Below are 19,074 nucleotides of genomic sequence, written 5' to 3'. Positions count from 1 at the left end.
TATGTGTGGGACTACTTCTCAGCTCTCTTTTCTGTTCCATTGATCTATTTGTCTATTTGTATGCCAATGAAATGTTTTGATTACTATAGTTCTATAGGTAATTGAAATGAGAATTAGTAATTAGCTTTATATAATAGTTGAAACAGAATTGAAATCAGGTAGTATCCCTCTTCCAACTTTGCTCTTTTTAAAAAAAATTTATTTTGACTGTTTTGGCTTTCTGCATTTCCATGTGAATTCAATTTGAGGAGAAAGAACATCTTAACTATACTGAATTTTCTTATTCACTCACATTGAAAATATCTTTTAATTTATTTAGTCTATTTTTCTCAGTAGTTTTTCTCTGTAATATTTTATAGATTGCAGTGTGTGGGTTTTACAATCTCTGATCACATTTATTCCCTATAATTTAATATTTTGGTACTATTGTACATAAAATTATTTTTTTATTTTTAATTTCCCGCTTCCCATTTGTAGTATATAGAATTGGGATTGATTTTAGTATATTGTCACATATTCTACAACCTTGCTAAACTTTATTAGTTTTAGTACGTGTATGTGTGTGTATGCGTAGATTCCATAAGATTGTTTGCATAAGTAATCATGCCATCTGTGAATAAAGACACTCCTACATGTTCCTTTCCTACCTGGATGCTTTTATTTTCTTGCCTTATTGAACAGGACAGAACTTCCAGTACAATGTTCAATAGATGTAGTGTATGCCCTTGCCTTGTTTTTGATCTTAGTCTTTCACCATTTAGTATGATGTTAGCCGTTGTTTTTTGTAGCTGCCTTTTATCAGGTTGAAGGAATTTCTTTTAATTCGTTGCTTGCTGAGAGTTATCAAAAATGGATGGGGTATTTTATCAAATGGGTTTTTTGCATTGATTGAGATAATTGTTTTTTTCTTTTTAATTTTTTTAATTAGGAGAATTAGATTAATTTCTGAATGTTAAACCAACTTTTCAGTTTTTAGAACAGTCCTACTTGGTGATGATATATTATTCTTTTTCTATATGGTTGGATTAGATTTGTTACATTTTGTAAAGAATTCTTTCATCTATGTTCATGGCTGATATTTGTCTATAATTTTATTTTTTTTGTAATCTCATTGTCTAATTTTGATATCAGAGTAATGATGTTGGTCTCATAGAATAAGAACTTCTTCCTTATCACTTTTTGTTTAATAGAATTCATCAGTAAAGCCATATGGCTTAAAGTTTTTTTTTGTTGTTTGTTTGTTTGTTTTTTAGGGAAAAAAGAATTTAACCACAGATTCAATTTTTTAAAATAAATGTAAGAATATTCAAACTATCAATTTATTCTTGAGTGGGCTTTGGTAGTTTGTAAACTTTAGGGAATTTGCTCATTTCATCTGAGTTGTAGGATTTGTTTGCATAAATGTTTTAATAAGATTATTTTATTAGTCTTTTAATATATGTAGAATCTGTAGTGATGTCAGCTCTTTCATTCTTGATTTTGGCAGTTTGTATCTTCTTTTTTTTCTTGCTCAGTGAGTTCAATATTGATGTTCCCAGAGAACCAACTTTGGATTTGATTGATTTTTCTTTATTATTTTCTTCCTTCTGGTATCTTAAGGTGGAAACTTAGTATATTAATTTGAGATTTTTAGATAGTATAGGTGTTTAGTGGTACAAGTTTCTTTCTCAGTATCACTTTAAGCTTCCTATACATTTTGATATGTTCAGTGTTCATTTTTGTTCAATTCAAACACTTTTGAGTTTCTCTTTTGATTTTTCCTTTGATTTGTGCATTATTTAGAAGTGAGTTATGTAGTTTATAAATATTTCAAGGTTTCCCAGACCACTTTCTGTTATTGACTTCTGACTTAATTCCATATTGGTCAGGTAATATACTTTGCATTTCTTGATTTTTTTTCTTTTTTTTGAGACAGGATCTTGTTCTGTTACCCAACTTGGGGTACGGTAATGCAATCATAGCTCACTGCAGCCTCAAAGTCTTGGGTTCAAGCAATCCTCCTACATCAGCCTTTTAGTAGCTGGGACTACAGGCACATGCCACTATCCCTGGTTAATTATTATTATTTTTTTTTGTAGAAACAGGGTCTCCCTATGTTACCCAGGCTGGTATTACGTGAATTTTTAAAAGTTTATTGAGACTTGTGTTATAGTCCAGAATATGGTCTATTTTGGTAAATGTTTCAAGTGCATTTGAAAAGAAGACATACTCTGTTGTTAATATGTGAAGTGTTCTACAAATGTTTATTAGGTCAAATTTGTTGATAGTGCTGTTAAAGTCATCTATGTTTCTGCCGAATTTCTATTTACTTGTTCTACTAAGATTTAGTAGAAGGGTGTTGAAATCTCTGAATACAATTGGAGATTTGTCTATTTGCAGTTCTGGATAAACTTATTCCAATTTTGAAAGAAACTTCTTTATCCCTAGTAATGTTGTTTGCTCTAAGAAAATTACTTTGGCTGTCCTTACCATCACAATCTACCTTCAGACAATGTTATATACCACTTAGGAACCTTAAAATATAATACTTTAGTTTCTTTTTCCCAGTGTTTTGGCTACTGTTTTCAAACATTTTACTAATACTTGTCTTAAAAAAACCCATAATATAATGTTCTTTTTTCTTTGAAAAATAAATATGCTTTTAAACATATCAAAAATGTAAATATACAAACCATTCTTTTATAGTAACTTGTATATTTACTATTACTGATACTCTTCATTCCTTTGTGTATATTCAGATTTCCATCTAGTATCACTTTCCTTCTGCTCAAAGGACTTCCTTTAATATTTCTTGTAGTGTAGGTGTGCTGGTAGTTAATTATTTTAACCTTTAATTTCTGAAAATGTCTGAACTTTGCCTTCCTTTTTATTAGGCATTTTTCTGTAAATAGCATTCTGATTTGAGGTGTTTTCTTTTTCTTTCAGTGCTTTAAAAATATGGCTCCATTATCTTCTTGTTTGCATTGTTTCTAATGAGAAGTTTGTACCTTTCTTGTCTTTTTCCTCATCTATATTGTGTCAGTTTCTCTGGATGCTTTAGTAGTTTTCTCCTTAACACTGGTTTTAAGCAGTTTGATTATGATATACCTAGGTGTAGGATTTCTTATGTTTCTTATGCTTAGAATTTATTGAGCTTCTTGAATCTGTGGATTTTAAGTTTTCATAAAATTGGCAAATTTTTAAAGCATTATTTCTTCAATGATTTGGGCTTCCTTTGGGGACATATGTACATACAGAATATAGATATAATAAATGCTTAATGTCCCTACTAACTCTACTAAGTGTGCCATTTCCGGGTCTATTTCTATTATTGATTGATTTTTCTCTTCATTTTGGGTACATTTTTTTTCTGCTTTTTTGCTTGCCTGGTGATTTTTCAATGGATGCCAGACATTGTAAATTTTAAACTTTTGGGGACTAGGTATTTCTGAATTCTTGTAAATGTTATTGAGCCTTGTTCTGGAACACATTTAAATTACTTGGAAACAGTTTAATCCTTTTGAGTCTTGCTATTAGGATTTGTTAGTTAGGTTTAGTGCAGAGTTTAGTCTAGGACTAATTATTTTCCCCTCTGAGGCAATATCTTTCTTAACACTTTACCCAGTGTCTCACCTGCACATTGTGCACATGTACCCTAAAACTTCAAGTATAATAATAATAAATAAAGAAAGAAAGAAAGAAAGAAAAAAATGAATTTAAAGATTTTCTACTCCAGTTAGTTTAATAAGAACTTTTCCTGGCCCTGTGTGACTTCTAAGAATTGCTCCTTTTAATCTTTTCTGGTAGATATATACCCTGCCTCTGGTAGTTTCCTTAATAAATACACTGATCAGTAGTCGGATGAAGACTCAAAGGAGAACCTCTGCAGATCTCTGGGCTTCACTCTTTCTGAGAAGTTCTCTCCTCTCCGGTTCTTTGCTCTGAAACCTCTGGCTACTTTGGCCTCCTTCAACTCTTAGCTCTGTCTCCTCAACTCAAAGTCCACTGAGTTTCGGGAGGCGGAGGTTGCGGTGAGCCGAGACTGCGCCATTGCACTCTAGCCTGAGCAACAAGAGTGAAACTCCGTCTCAAAAAAAAAAAAAAAAAAAAAAAAAAAAGAGTCCACTGGATTTTGTCTGTGTTTTCCCTCTAGGCTCCGAGGCCTGAAAACTACTCAGACCTTAAACTGGGTCAATGACAAGTTTCATCTCATTTATTTCTCCTTCCACAGAGATCACTATCCTATTTTGCATGACGTCCAATGTCAGAAGCCATTATTTCACATATTTTGTTCAGTTTCTTAGTTCTATCAAGCAGGAAAGTAAATCTAGTCCCTGTTAATCTATCTTGGTTGAAAGTGAAAATCTCTAATTTTATGTGATTTTTCACAGCAATTAACACAAATGATCTCTTCCTTTTTCTGTACCACTTTTCTTTTTTGGTGTCTATGATACAACACTCTCCTGGGTTTCCTCTTATTTTGCCAGCCATTTGTTAGGATCTCTTCACTAGTGACTTTTTCTATCCGGATCTAAATGGTGCAGGGTCCTGAGTCTCATTCCCCTGTCCTACTCTTTTATCCATCTATATTTTATTTCTCCGCTGACAGCTTTAGTGAGACCAATCAAGTTCATTATTCAGCCTCCATCACCTCCTCTCCGTTCTGCTTTCCCTCATCTTACTCTGGCCCCCACACACTGTTCTTCAAATTGTAGCCACATGGAGTAGATCAGACCATGTGCCCTTCTGAATAAGACCCTCTAATGTAGCTGTGCTTTACCTTTTTTATTTCGTGGACTCCTTTGGAAGACTGGTGAAGTCTATGGAATCCTTCCCTGAAGAAATGTGTAAATATACTAAATGATACATAGGACTCCAAGAAAGCCAATTCCATTGAAACATTGTATTCAAAATATTTAACAAGTAACCCAAAGTTGTGATACAGTTATGAATGTGGTTCATTATTAGAACATAAGATATAATAATGATGAGTGTAAATATATTTTAAATTATCTATAAGGGCAATGTTATATTAAAATTTCTGTGGTATTCGTTCGTGATGTCACAAATACTGGTAATACTATTGTACTTTGTTGCTTAGATTCACAAAGTAAATGTTACATTTCTATCAAGGGTTAATGGGGGAAAAAGTTGTGATTTTTTATTCATTCAGGTTAATGGGCTCTGAAATCTATTCAGAAATTCCCTATAGGTCATGAACCACTGTTTAAAAACTCCTGAAGGTTTTTTGTTAGAGGAAGAATAGAATCCAAACTTGTCATGATGGCCTAAGAGGCCCTGCATGATCTGGTCCCTCAGTGTCCCACACCCCTCTCTGCCTACCCCTGTCCTTAGTCATTGGGACCCCCAAATCCAGGCCCTCATTCTTGCTGTGCCCCTGTCTGAAATATTACCACCCCTGTCCTGGTTATTGACTTATTGCCTCTCTGGTTCAAATTCACTTTTTTGCCTAATAAATATTTCTCCTTTACCAGTGGGCAAGAGGTTAAGCCCTGTCAGTAGAGGGTGCAGCAAAGACATTGCAGGAGGAGGTTTTTCTTCCTTATCTTTCTGGTGCTCCCTGGGAAAGCTCCTGCAGGATGGTTTTTTTCTCCTCTGTTCTGCCTGCATAGTTTTTCAGAGGCAGGTGCCTGCAGAGTGCAGCTTTCTCTTCTGTGTGGCCACTGGGTGCTTTCTCTAGCTCTTGGCTTATGTTACAGAGGCATAACTATGAGCACAGTCCTATGTCTCAGCCAGGTCACTAATGCCTGCACCCTCCCACATGCAGAACTGCCCTAGACTCCTGCAGATGACAATCTTGGCTAGCTTCTTGTTCCAGTAGTGCCCAGTGGCCAGTAATTTCCCCAGCACCTGACAGGTTCTGAAGCTCAGCACCATCCTGTGGAAGGCCTCCCTTGCCACCCTTGAGGGCAGATTTCCAGCAAGCCCCACCAGCAAGGTACCACAGCAACTGCTCTGCCATCCAGTGAACCACAGCTGTGCCCTTTCCACTGAGGCCTGCCTCTCCGCCTTGCTGGGAGAGAAGAAAGGGATCATCGATGGGTGCTGTATTTCACTCCAGGGGTAGTGGGGTGCTACTTTTATCTGCTACTTCTGTATTCTTTAGAGGTGTCTTAACTTTCTTTTCTTATTATTATTATTATTTTATTATTATACTTTAAGTTCTAGGGTACATGTGCACAACGTGCAGGTTTGTTACATATGTATACATGTGCCATGTTGGTGTGCTGTACCCATTAACTCGTCATTTACCTTAGGTATATCTCCTAATGCTATCCCTCCCCACTCTCCCCACCCCACCACAGACCCTGGTGTGTGATGTTCCCCTTCCTGTGTCCAAGTGTTCTCGTTGTTCAGTTCCCACCTATGAGTGAGAACATGCGGCGTTTGGTTTTTTGTCCTTGCGATAGTTTGCTGAGAATGATGGTTTCCAGCTTCATCCATGCCCCTACAAAGGACATGAACCCATCCTTTTTTATGGCTGCATAGTATTCCATGGTATATATGTGCCACATTTTCTTAATCCAGTCTGTCACTGATGGGCATTTGGGTTGGTTCCAAGTCTTTGCTATTGTGAATAGTGCTGCAATAAATATACATGTGCATGTGTCTTTATAGCAGCATGATTTATAATCCTTTGGGTATATACCCAGTAATGGGATGGCTGGGTCAAATGGTATTTCTAGTTCTTGATCCTTGAGGAATTGCCACACTGACTTCCACAATGGTTGAACTAGTTTACAGTCCCACCAGCAGTGTAAAAGCGTTCCTATTTCTCCACATCCTCTCCAGTACCTGTTGTTTCCTGACTTTTTAATGATTGCCATTCTAACTGGTGTGAGATGGTAGAGATGTCTTAACTTTCACTACCCAACTCCCGATACTACAATCCCCTCTTAATGATTCATTATACTAAACTTTCTCTTTCATTGTGTGCTTTCTATCTCCTGACTGGACCCAGACTAATAGAACTCCCATTAACTCTGTTCTAAAATACTGCTCCATTTCTTTTTCATTTCATTATTGATCTTTGTTTATTTTATTTTGTTTTGTTTTTTGGTTTGTTTTTTGAGACAGGATCTCATTCTGTTGCCCAGGCTGGAGTGCAGTGGCATGATCTTAGCTCACTGCAACCTCTGCCTCCCGGATTCAAGCAATTCTCCTGCCTCAGCCTCCCAAGTAGCTAGGATTACAGGCATGTGCCATCACGCCCAGCTAATTTTTTATATTTTTAGTAGAGACAGGGTTTCACCATGTTGGTCAGGCTGGTGTTGAACTCCTGACCTCGAGTGATCTGCCCACCTCAGCCTCCCAAAGTGCTGGGATTATAGGCGTGAACCACTCACCTGGCCTATTTATTTTATTTTTATTTATTTCAGAGACGGGTTCTTGCTCTGTCATTCAGGTTGGGGTACAGTGGCATGATCATAGCTCACTGCAGCCTTGAACTCCTAAGCTCAAGCAATCCTCCTACCTTAACCTCTCTTGTAGCTATTATTATAGACCTGTCACTGTCCTCAGCTCATTATTGATTATTACAGTCTCTTCACTGCCTTGTTTATGTTTCACTGGATTACCACAGTCTGAAAGAGTCCCTTAAAAATATGGCCATTGAGTCACTCCTTAGCTTATTTCGGTTCTTGGTTATAGGACACTTTCTCTGTTTACTGCTTCCCCAGGCTCACGGATTTCTATAAACTTTAGCTCCAGGCATTGGCTAACCAGGTTTTTCAGCCTCCTTTTCAGAGCAGGTCTGTGACTATTGTCCAGCTCACCACTTTGTGCTTTTGCTCTAGTTCTGGTGTGAAGAGATATTCCTCCTGTTTTAGAGCCTAGATACATTTTATTGTTTTTTCTCATTTTATATTTTATCAATTTCCGTGTGTGGAGCACGTAGTTGTATCAGATTGTAAACCAATTATATCATTTTGTCCAGAAATCTGGAAATTCCTTTTTAATTTTCTGTTTTTTATCTTTCTTAGGTTTTGAAAATCCACTTCATAAATACGGTGAATTTTTAGACCTAGAGGCAGATTTCCATAGTGTTTTCAGCAATTGCTGAGGCAGGTCCAGCAGCTATCAATAGATGTTTTAACAGTGTTTCCTCCACTCTTGCCTAGTGTCTCAGTACAAACTTTCTTGTACTATATTCTTAACATACATTTGTCATATGGTATACCATCTATACCATTATTTTTCTTTGCATGCTTATTTATTTAAATGGACTTAAAAAAATAAAATCAGCAGAAAAGGAAAAATGTCTAAGTGTAAATGGCTATAGAGGACCACATACCTAAAAGGAAAGAGTTGTAGCTAAAATTAAAAGCAATAGATTAGCAATGCCAGAGAAGGGCAAGAGGGGTTTTGGGGCAGATAATCCAGGGGCTTCAGGCAGATAATTGACAGATGAGACCAAGGAAAGTGGGCATGAAGACGGGCTAAGAGGAGATTCAATTTCAAGTCTCTGTCAGTCCGAAGGAGAAGAAGGAAACTCTAGTTTGGGAGGAAACAATGGGCCAAGGATAGGTGTGAGATGGTATGGATGCTGGAGGTTAGGGGACTGAAGCTGAGATACAGGGGCAAGGGTGAGGGATTTCAAGGCATGTGAGGTTACAGAGCACCAGGGGCTAGCAAAGATCGACTGGGTTTGGGAAGAGGGCTGGAGCTCAGTGAATGCGGAGGCTGGGAGAAGCATGGGTTAAGGTGAGATTAAGATGGAAGGGTGTGTTGTAAAAGGGTGCTGCAGAGAATGTTCAGGATGTGCGGTGGAGGCTCAAAGCAGGTGTCGGGCATGTTAAGAGAAGGAAAGTGGAATTGAGACAGAAAAGTGAGACTTCAGGTGCAGATGGGAACTGCTGGGAGGTATGAGGGGTATCAGCAGAAGGAGAGTCAAAGCAGGTGATGTGGGGCTCAGGCAGAGCCTGGGGCCTTGGGGGTAGGAGTGGGCACAGTAAGCATGGGAACAAATACTCCCATCCAAGTGAGCAAGGCTTCTCAGGTTGTGCCCTGGGACTGCAATCCTGGGTGGTGTATGTGCTGGGCCTATCTGCATTCCGGGAGTGGCATGCATTTATGCCTCTGACCTGACTCAAATTAATCTTGAGTATCACCATTGGTATCTGTATCCCATTTGCCGAGGCACTGTTTTAACCTATGGTTTGCTTCATAGGAAAAACATCATGTAACAGTCTCATGAGATTTTTTTTTCCCCAATAAAGAAGGGCCTCTGATATAAATGCAGCCTTATTAGGCAGCCTTACCTAGAGTGTCACACTGATGCTAGAGTGAAATTTGGGAAAGACATGTTTTGTGAGCTTAGTGCTACAGTAATATTTTACCATAAATAAATTTTAAATTTTGTAAGGATTAAATCAAAATTAGAAAACATGCAGGAAAAACTGGTTGATCGCTGAGCCATTACCTCTTTAGATTGGGCGGATTCCTCAGCCTTGTCAATGAAGTCTGACTTGATGCTATTCACAGAGCGCAGAGGAAGTGAGCTGGTCTTTCTTTCAGTAGAATATGTCATTGACTCCATCTGTTCATCAGCTTTTTTAATATCCTTACAGGAAGAATATATAGGTTATCATTATAAGAATGCCTTAAAAATTCAACGAAATCTTATTAAGCATCTCTTTAAAGCTGTTATCGCCTTTGCTATTGAAAGTGGCATATTCTAATGTAGTTCTTGCTGAACAGCTTTCAGGCTTGATAGAGAGCTGATAAGTCTATCTCATACTAAAATGTTAGTGACTGACAATAGCTCATTGTCCTTTCTTTTCCAAAGACATGTATAATCACCTGCAGAAAACAATGCCTTAATCCAAGCAATTATATCACTAACAAGGAGAGATCTTAGTAACAGGAGCTTTTTGAGACAGAAGATACTGTTTCTGACGCCTTCCTCCTAGCCATTTCTGGGGCTTATGACCTTGTAGTATTTAGTTGGGTACTTATATGTGAGGCTGGGCCTGAGAGAGACCTTGGGAGACAATCATGCTTTCCAGGCCTGCCCCTGCTACCCATTCTGAACTGTGAACAAAACACAAAACTAACAGGGCCTACTCCTCAACAATAAGAAATTCCAAAGCAATCAGATGAACATTAAAGACCAGGTGCAGTCGTCACCCCTGTAATCCCAGCACTTTGGGAAACCGAGACGTGCGGATCACTTCAGGCCAGGAGTTTCAGACCAGCCTGGCCAACATGGTAACACCCTGTCTCTACTAAAAAGACCACTTTAATGAAATAAAGGAGCTACAGATTCTCTGTTCATTTGAATGTGGTTTGAGTAAATCAATGACTTTCCCAGGAAGAGATGGGAGGAGAAGGACAAGAGAAATGAGAAGCCCAGCTAAGTTGCCAGCAGGTCTGGCCAACGTGGGGAAGAGATGGAAAATGTAGGTCGATTTAGGTGCACAAGGAGAATGTGCACATGGAAGAGTTTCCAGGGACACCGTGATTCTTTGATAAGCCTAACAACTGTAATCAGTCATTTAAAGGGACAATGAACTTTAACCAGCCCCGGACTATCCAAACATCTTTAATCAGACATTCCTTTTTGCTATCATTTTCTCTTTTTTCCTGTAAATGTCTCTGCCATGAAAGAAATATTTTATATGGCTTTGAAATTTTTTATTTTTTGTTTTTATTATTTATTTACTTATTTAGAGAGTAGGTCTCACTGTGTTGCCCAAGCTAGTGTTAAACTCCTCAGCTCAAGCAGTCCTCCTGCCTCAGCCTTCCAAGTAGCTGGGATTACAGGAACCAGCCGTCATGTCCTGCCTTGTTTGGCTTTTCTCCCCTGCCCCCAGGAGTTTCTCACTTTGTGGCAAGTTTAAAATAGAACTTTGACCTCTCTTCATAATACATTTTCTGAGAAGGTGCTTTAATAAGTCAAGGAAATTTTCTTTTCTTGAGAAGGTCGCTGGACAAAATAATGATGACAATAAGTTTTGATATGTGTATATCTCTATATGTTTATGTTTCATTTTCACATACAAACTCACTAAAGCAATATATATGTATATAATCATGGACAGTCTAAATAAATAATTATAATATTAGTCTCCATAGTTTGAACTTTTCTAAAAAGTTTGATAAGATAATGTTAATGTCAATAACATAATAAAATTTATTACACTGACAATAATTCTAAGTACTTCATATGATTTTGCCTGTTTAATACTCACAATAATTTATTAATAGGTTATTACTATTTCCCTCTTGTTAAAGGTTAGGAAATTGATGCACTGAGAATTTAAATAACTTGCTCAAGGACCTAAAACTATTAAGTGGTGGAGTCAACTTGTAGTGACCACAGAGTTCATCATCTTAACCACATTGCTATATTGCTTCTCAGGATTATTTTAGCAGCATTAACTGTGATATTTGTGATAATCATGAATTATCAAAATTGACACATTTTGATACCGCAGTCAATCTTGGCAAATAAGAATGTGCAGATCTTCAAAAGTGAGTTACTTGTTTGTGTAGATATTATGTATGTTACATTTACTGTACCATGCTTAGAATATTATACTTAGTATTAATATTTAAAACGGTGTTGTTATATCTGATTGGACATCATTTTAGGTAATCAGAGAATACTAATCCATTTTAAATAAGGTGTTTAAAATTTTTACACATTCATCCCATAAACACACCACTTTTGCTTTTTATACATTGTGAAAGCATTTAACTTAAGACCTACAATGGATTTTTAGTTTAATTACAATAAAAAATAAAGATGTACTACTCCAAAGAAAGATCTGACTATACTAGTATTAATAGTTTTTAAAAAATCTTAAAATAGGGTTAATTCAACCAGTTATTTCCTATTGTTCCAACTCATATTAGTTTCAAAATATTAAACCTCGTAAATTATTAGGTCTACTGTGGAATAAAAATTCGGTTATCAAATAACACCTCACTTTTATTTTTGAGACACAAAATGTGAACTAATATGAAATAAAATGAGAATCAGACAGTTTTTCAATTAATAAGAACTACATTTTCAAACCTATTTTACTGTTATTGCTTCTTAGGGTATGTTCAGAAATATTTCATTTTAGCACAATGGAGAAAGTTAGGGTTTGAAATTTGAAGTTATAAACTTGATGAGGAGATGGAGGCTCATAACTTTCTAAATTTCCTAATTTATAAAATAATAATATTGACATCAAAGATATTATCAGAAAGTTGAAGAAGACCAAAAAGGGTTGAAATCAGTTATCTGTAGAAGAGCCCTTCGAAAAAAGGATGGCTTCCAGGTCAAGAGAAGAAAGCTGGGCTAGAACAAAGAAGAGAGCTAGAGCCTAATTCCCATGACTCATATTAATGTGCCCTAATGAGAAAGTTATGTGAAATCCAGTGGGGTGGATCCATGACACACGCAAGTATGGATCCTAAAGAAGGGGAATTTGCCGTGTGCCTCCAGCATCATCATGCCCCCGCTTGATTGCCCAGTATGAGCTTTCTGGTCCATCTGTGGTGATGTGGTAGCATGCACATAGTAAGGTTTTACGTGTGCATCCCTTCATTCGGCAAATGTTTATTGAGTGCCCACTGTGTGCCAGGCATTGTCTTAGGTGCTTCCTACATACATTAAGTCTCAACCCTTCTGCCTGGCTTCTAAGAACATCCATGATCTGATGCTTATTTTCCAACTCTTTTCCATTATACCCTCAACACTCATAAGTACTTAAGGAAAGCTACCTCCTTTTTGTTTCAGTCGCACGCCAAGTTCCTTCTTACCTCTATGCTGTTGTTCTGCCTACCTGAATTTGTCCTTTATGTTCACCCCCAACTCCCACCTTTTAACCGTAAAGAACTCTTCCATGAAGCCTTTTGTGGGTAATATAGCTCTGTCTCTCCCCATCAATCTTGCTTTTTCTTTTTACAACTAATAATATCTATATGCACAATTTTGCAATTTGCCTCTGTAGCTGAGTTTTAAGTCTTTAAGTAAAGACTGTGTGTTATATTTCTTTGTGTTCTAACCAAAGATCACAGTATCTGCCACATACAAGTTTTTGCTTGTTTGTTTGTTCGTTTTTTTGAAATGGAGTCTCGCTCTGTCGGCAGGCTGGAGTGCAGTGGCGCAATCTGGGCTCACTGCAACCTCCGACTCCCTAGTTCAAGCAATTCGCTTGCCTCAGCCTTCTGAGTAGCTGGGATTGCAGGCACACGCCACCACACCCAGCTAATTTTTGTGTGTTCTTGAGAGACAAGGTTTCACCATGTTGGCCAGCATGGTCTCGATCTCCTGACCTCGTGATCTGCCCGCCTCGACCTCCCAAATTGCTGGGATTGCAGGTGTGAGCCACCCTTTCTGGCCACATACAAGTTTTGAAGCCTATTTGAAGTGTGCCTGGCAGATATTAGGTACCAGGTACCCATTAGTTCTTCAACTTTCATCATATTATTGAGCACAACACTGAGGATTTGAAACACTCCATTTCTTTACTGAGGAACTATAAACCTTGGTTGCTTTTTGAAATTTAAGATTATAATTTGCAACTTTTGTTTTCTAGTGTGGTATGATCTCTGAAACGTTAAACCCTGCTGACATAGCATTATGTCACATAAGCATTACCTGTGACATCACAAGTGAATAATATAGACCTCGTTTTGCCATTAGTTCAGCATGTGCTCCTTTTTCCGCCAGCATTCCATCCTTTAGGGTCACAATCAAATCTGCACTTCGAATAGTAGAAAGTCGGTGTGCTACCACGATTGTAGTCCGACCTTTGCTCGCCTACAGAATAAAATGCATAGAAAATAAATAGACATTAGTAGAAATAACATCCTTTGCATAGTTTAAGAAATCTTTGTTGACCCGGCATGGTTGCTCATGCCTGTAATTCCAGCACTTTGGGAGGCCGAGGAGGGTGGATCACCTGAGGTCACGAGTTAGAGATCAGCCTGGCCAACATGGTAAAACTCCATCTCTACTAAAAATACAAGAATTAGCCAGGCTTGGTTGCGGGCACCTGGAATCCTACCTACTTGGAAGGGTGAGGCAGGAGAATCGCTTGAACCTAGGAGGCAGAGGTTGCAGTGAGCCAAGGTCATGCCATTTCACTCCAGCCTGGGCAACAGGAAACTCCGTCTCAAAAAAGAAGAGAGAAAGAAAAAGAAAGAAAGAAAGAGAGAGAGAGAGAGAAAGAGAGAGAGAGAGAAAGAAAGAAAGAAAGAGAAAAGAAAGAAAGAAAAAGAAAGGAGGGAGGGAGGGAAAGAAGAAATCTTTGTTGCAGTATTGTTTTAAATATTCAAGTATCTTATCCTTGGACAGAGAAATTTGGAAACTTTAATAGAATAAGAAGGCCAATAGAAATTAGAATAAAAAGAAAGTCAGAAAGTTAATTGTTTTCATCTTTAAAATGGGGATATTACTTAACTAGTTGGGTACAAATTAAAAGTAATATATATTTTTAACTTTTTTACAAGTATCATTAATATATGGAAAAATGCACATAAGGGTACATACAGATCAGTGCATTTCAAACGGAATTTGCCCGTATCATAGTATCCAGGTCAAGAATCCCATCATTACCAGCACCCACAAGTCCATCTCATGCTCTTTTCAAGTCAGTCGGTTTTTTTTTTTTTTTTTGAGACGGAGTCTGGCTCTGTCGCCCAGGCTGGAGTGCAGTGGCGCAGTCTCGTCTCACTGCAAGCTCCGTCTCCCGGGTTCACGCCATTCTCCTGCCTCAGCCTCCTGAGTAGCTGGGACTACAGGTGCCCACCACCACGCCCGGCTATTTATTTTATTTTATTTTTATTTTTAGTAGAGACAGGGTTTCACCGTGTTAGCCAGGATGGTCTCGATCTCCTGACCTCGTGATGCACCCGCCTCGGCCTCCCAAAGTGCTGGGATTACAGGCGTGAGCCACCGCGCTCGGCCTCAAGTCACTCTTAGCACTCACCTATACCAACGGTCACCACTATCCCGATTTCTAACAGCATAACTTGTTTTGATTTTCTGGTAATTTATATAAATGAGATTGTGCATTGTATACTCTTCTGTATCTGGGTCTTTTCACTCAACATTATGTTTTTGAGATTCATCCATTTGGTTTTATAGAGTTGCGGATAATTTATTCTTATTGCCACACAGTATTCTATTGCGTGACTATACCACAACTTACTTATCCATTCTATTCCTGATTGACATTTGGATAGTTTTTAGGTTTTTTTTTCCCCCTACTATTTATAGGTTGCTGTAAATGTTTATTTGATGAACATATGTACACAGTTCTAGTGTTATACCTAGGAGAGGAATTGCTGAGTTGTAAAGTGTGTATATGCTCTGCTTCACTAGATTCTGCCAAATAGTTTTTCAAAGTGGTTGCCCTATTTTATAAACCCCCCAATAGTGCAAGAGGGCCATGGTTGCTCTATATTCTGACTAAGACTTGGTTCTTTCTGTCTGATGGGTGAGAACTACCATATTTTTATTTGCATTTTCTCGACGACTAATAAAGTTGAACAACTTTTCAAATGATTAGTGACAATTTGGATATTCTCTCTTGTGAATTGTCTACATTTTTTCTCATTTTTCTATTAGAACTGTATTTTTCTTTTCAATTTTCATGAGTTGTTTATATACTGTAGAAGTGAGAACTTTGTTAAATACCATGTATTACAATGAAAGTTTATTTGATTGTCTTTTCACTCTCTTTCTCTCTCTCTCTCTTTTTTTTTTTTTTTTTTTGAGATGGAGTTTAGCTCTTGTTGCCCAGGCGGGAGTGCAATGGCATGATCTAAGCTCACTGCAACAGCTGCCTCCCAGGTTCAAGCAATTCTCTCCTGCCTCAGCCTCCAGAGTAGCTGGCATTACAGGCACCTGCCACCATGCCCAGCTAATTTTTTGTATTTTTAGCAGAGATGGGGTTTCACCATGTTGGCCAGGCTGATCTTGAACTCCTGATCTCAGGTGATCCACCCACCTCAGCATCCCAAAGTGCTGGGATTACAGGCGTGAACCACCGTGCCTGGCTTTCTTTTCACTCTCTTAATGGTGTCTTTTCATGAACAGAATTTCAAAATTTTAATGAAGTCCAATTTATCAATTTTTTTCTTTTACAATTTATGCTTTTTGTGTAGTTTTAAGAAATCTTTACTCCAAGGTCACACAGATGTTTTTCTATGTTTTACCTTACAATCTTTGTCATTTGCCTTTCATATTTGGATGTGATATGTAACACCTGGGATTAGTTTTTGTATGTGATGCCAAGTAGAAGTCAATGTACATTTTCCCCATAGAGTTAACCAGGTGTCCCGGCAGCGTATTTTGAAGACCATCATTTCCCTACTATACTGCAGAACTGCCTTTACCATAAATCAGGTGACAATTGTTTTGTGTCTGTTTTTGTATTCTATTTGCTATTGGGCTGTTCAGCTTGTCTGTCACTGCACCAATGCTATGCTGTCTTAACTACTATAGACTTAAAACAGGTATTGAAAACTATTAGTTTACCTCTTCAAGCTTATTCTTCCTCTGAAAGATTTTGGGGACTATTCTTGAGGTAATGTGTTTTTTGTTTTTGTTTTTGTTTTTGTTTTTGTTTTTTTTGTAAATGCCTAGCACAATAACTGACACTTCTGGCACTACAAATTTGCCAGGGAATCAACAATCGACAGCTAGTATTGTTACTATTCATACTATTACTGTGTTACTGCTATTTACTTTTCTTATGCTTATCTATTATAGAGCAGGAAAATGGAACTCAGAAAGTTAAGAAGCTTGTTCAGGGCCTCAGCCAGTCACTGGAAGGACTGGTACTAAAACCCAGTGTGGTTTTCCCTCTTCTCTCCACAAAGTCTCTTCATTGCAATAGATAAACTTGACAAAGCAGGTGATAATTTCTTTCAAACTTTTTTCCAAATCTATAAGAGAAGGGAACCTCCCAAAGCATTGGCTATTAAGATTAAATGATAATGTGGAAAAGATATATGATATAATGCTACGTTTAAAAATGCAGGAAAAATATGTATCCTATTATAATTATGTTTTAAAAAAATTTCCCATAAAAAAGACACCTATGTAGAAATATATCAATATACTAATAGTACCTGTTCTTACTTATTGGATCTATGGATTATATTTTTCTCATCTCAGTTTTCCCAATTTTATGTAATGTGCATGTATTGCACTTTGGTTTAAAAGTAAGAAAGCTTTAGAAGGGCATGACTCTTGGCTTAATGCTCTGCTGCTGTCATTCTGGAGTTCTTAATAGTTTTTGAAGAAGAGGCTCTACATTTTCATTTTGTGCTGGACCCCACAAACTACGTAGCTGGTCTTGACCACTGACAGAGGTAAAAAGGATTCAATGTGAGTCTACTTCAGCTGGTTTTTCCCACATACAGATATTAAGGGAGTCATTTAAATAGCGGGACTAGGTAGAAAGAGGGGCAAAGGGTACTTTTATAAATTAAATTAATTAATTAATTATCGAGACAGAGTCTTGCTCTGTCACACAGGCTGGAGTGCAGTGGTGTGATCTCAGCTCCCTGCAACCTCCACCTCCCGGGTTCAAGCGATTCTCCTGCCTCAGCCTCCCGAGTAGCTGGAATTACAGGCGTGCACCACCACACCAGGTTAATTTTTGTATTTTTAGTAGAGACAGGGTTTTGCCATTTTGGCCAAGCTGTTCTTGAACTCCTGACCTCAGGTGATCCACCTGCCTCTGCCTGCCAAAGTGCTGGATTACTGGCAAAGGGCAGTATTTTTTGATGGTTAAACATCTATCCAAGTCAGGACAGATGTCAGGACTTTGATAACTGATTTTTAGTCTGATACTAAAAATCAGACTATAATTATTATTCAGCTTCTAAATCTGTATCTTTAATCCCCATTTCCTGTCACAAAAAGTAGGTAGAATGGACAGTTATGCTCCCCTCTAGCAGCCCTACCTGTGCTTCGGAGCTCTTTTCTAAAAGTATATACTGAGATAATATGACTGGGATCAAATTTCACTTTATATTTTTAATTTAAAAGCAAATTATCACACTGCATGAATAGCTGAACAAGTTTTATGAACAACAGACTAAGAAGACTAATGATATAGGAATGAAGTCCACACTGTCTCAATAAAAACTCGTAATACAGTTAATCTGACAAATATCATGATGGATGTAACTAATAATAATTAATACATTACAAGGTAATTAACTACAAAACGGCAAGCAGTATATATAGATTATAGTGTATGACTTTTATAATGACAAATCTAGTATTCAATAATTTCATCATTTGTGTTTTCTGGAGTTGCAAGTCCTGGGTTTGGATCTTGTTTCTGCCAATTTCTGTCTTGGAGGACTTAGACAAGTTTTTTAACCCCCTAAGTCTTATAGTCTTCATTTGATAATAGGGAAAATTATACGACCTCTATTTTAGAGTTATTGTGCAGATTAATTTTTTGTGGTAAGAACACTTCATGTGAGATCTATCCTCTTAAAATTTTAAGTGTACAATACAATACAGTATTGCCAACTATAGGCACAATGTTGTAGTGTTAATGTCTAGAACTTATTCATCTTACATAAATGAAATGTTATTCCCACTGAACAGCAATTCCCTGTTTCTCTCCCTCCTCAGTCCCTAGCAGCCACCATCCTATTGTCTGCATCTACAAGTCTGACTGTTTTAGACACCTCATTTAAGAGGAATCACGCAGTATTTGTCCTTCTGCGACTGGCTTATTTCACTTAGCATAATGTCATTCAGATTCACCCATGTTGTTCCATATGGACTTCCTCCTTTTTAAAGGCTTATTAATATTTCCTTGTGTAGGTATAATATTTTTCTTTATCTGTTAATCTGTCAATAAATATTTAAGTTGTTTCCATATCTTGGCTGTTAGAAATAATGATGCAATGAGCATGGGAGTGTATATACCTCTTCGAGATACTGACTTCAGTTCTTTTGAATATATATTAGTATATCCAGATTATTGGAATTAACGTGCGTATTCATATACATATGTGTGTGTGTGTGTGTAGTAGAATTGCTGGGTCATATGGTAATTCTATTTTTAATTATTTCTGGAACCTCCATACTGTTTTCCA

The 19,074-nt window shown here is 37.5% G+C and overlaps 1 protein-coding gene across 1 annotated transcript in view; it reads right to left on the bottom strand.

Annotated features, from left to right (window-relative positions):
• ABCB5 (ATP binding cassette subfamily B member 5) overlaps nt 1–19,074 on the bottom strand; it is a 129,568-nt gene that overhangs the window by 59,841 nt on the left and 50,653 nt on the right. Inside the window, exons 14-15 of the mRNA XM_008978731.5 lie at nt 13,598–13,759; nt 9,422–9,562 (exon numbers count right to left, since the gene is read on the bottom strand). Coding sequence (XP_008976979.3) covers nt 9,422–9,562; nt 13,598–13,759 — 303 coding nt within the window. The remainder of the gene's footprint in view (nt 1–9,421; nt 9,563–13,597; nt 13,760–19,074) is intronic.

This window comes from Pan paniscus, chromosome 6 (genome assembly GCF_029289425.2).
Source record: "Pan paniscus chromosome 6, NHGRI_mPanPan1-v2.0_pri, whole genome shotgun sequence".
Lineage (NCBI taxonomy): Eukaryota > Metazoa > Chordata > Mammalia > Primates > Hominidae > Pan > Pan paniscus.
Note: the sequence above shows the minus strand (reverse complement) of the source record. Positions and strands in the feature narration are given on the sequence as shown.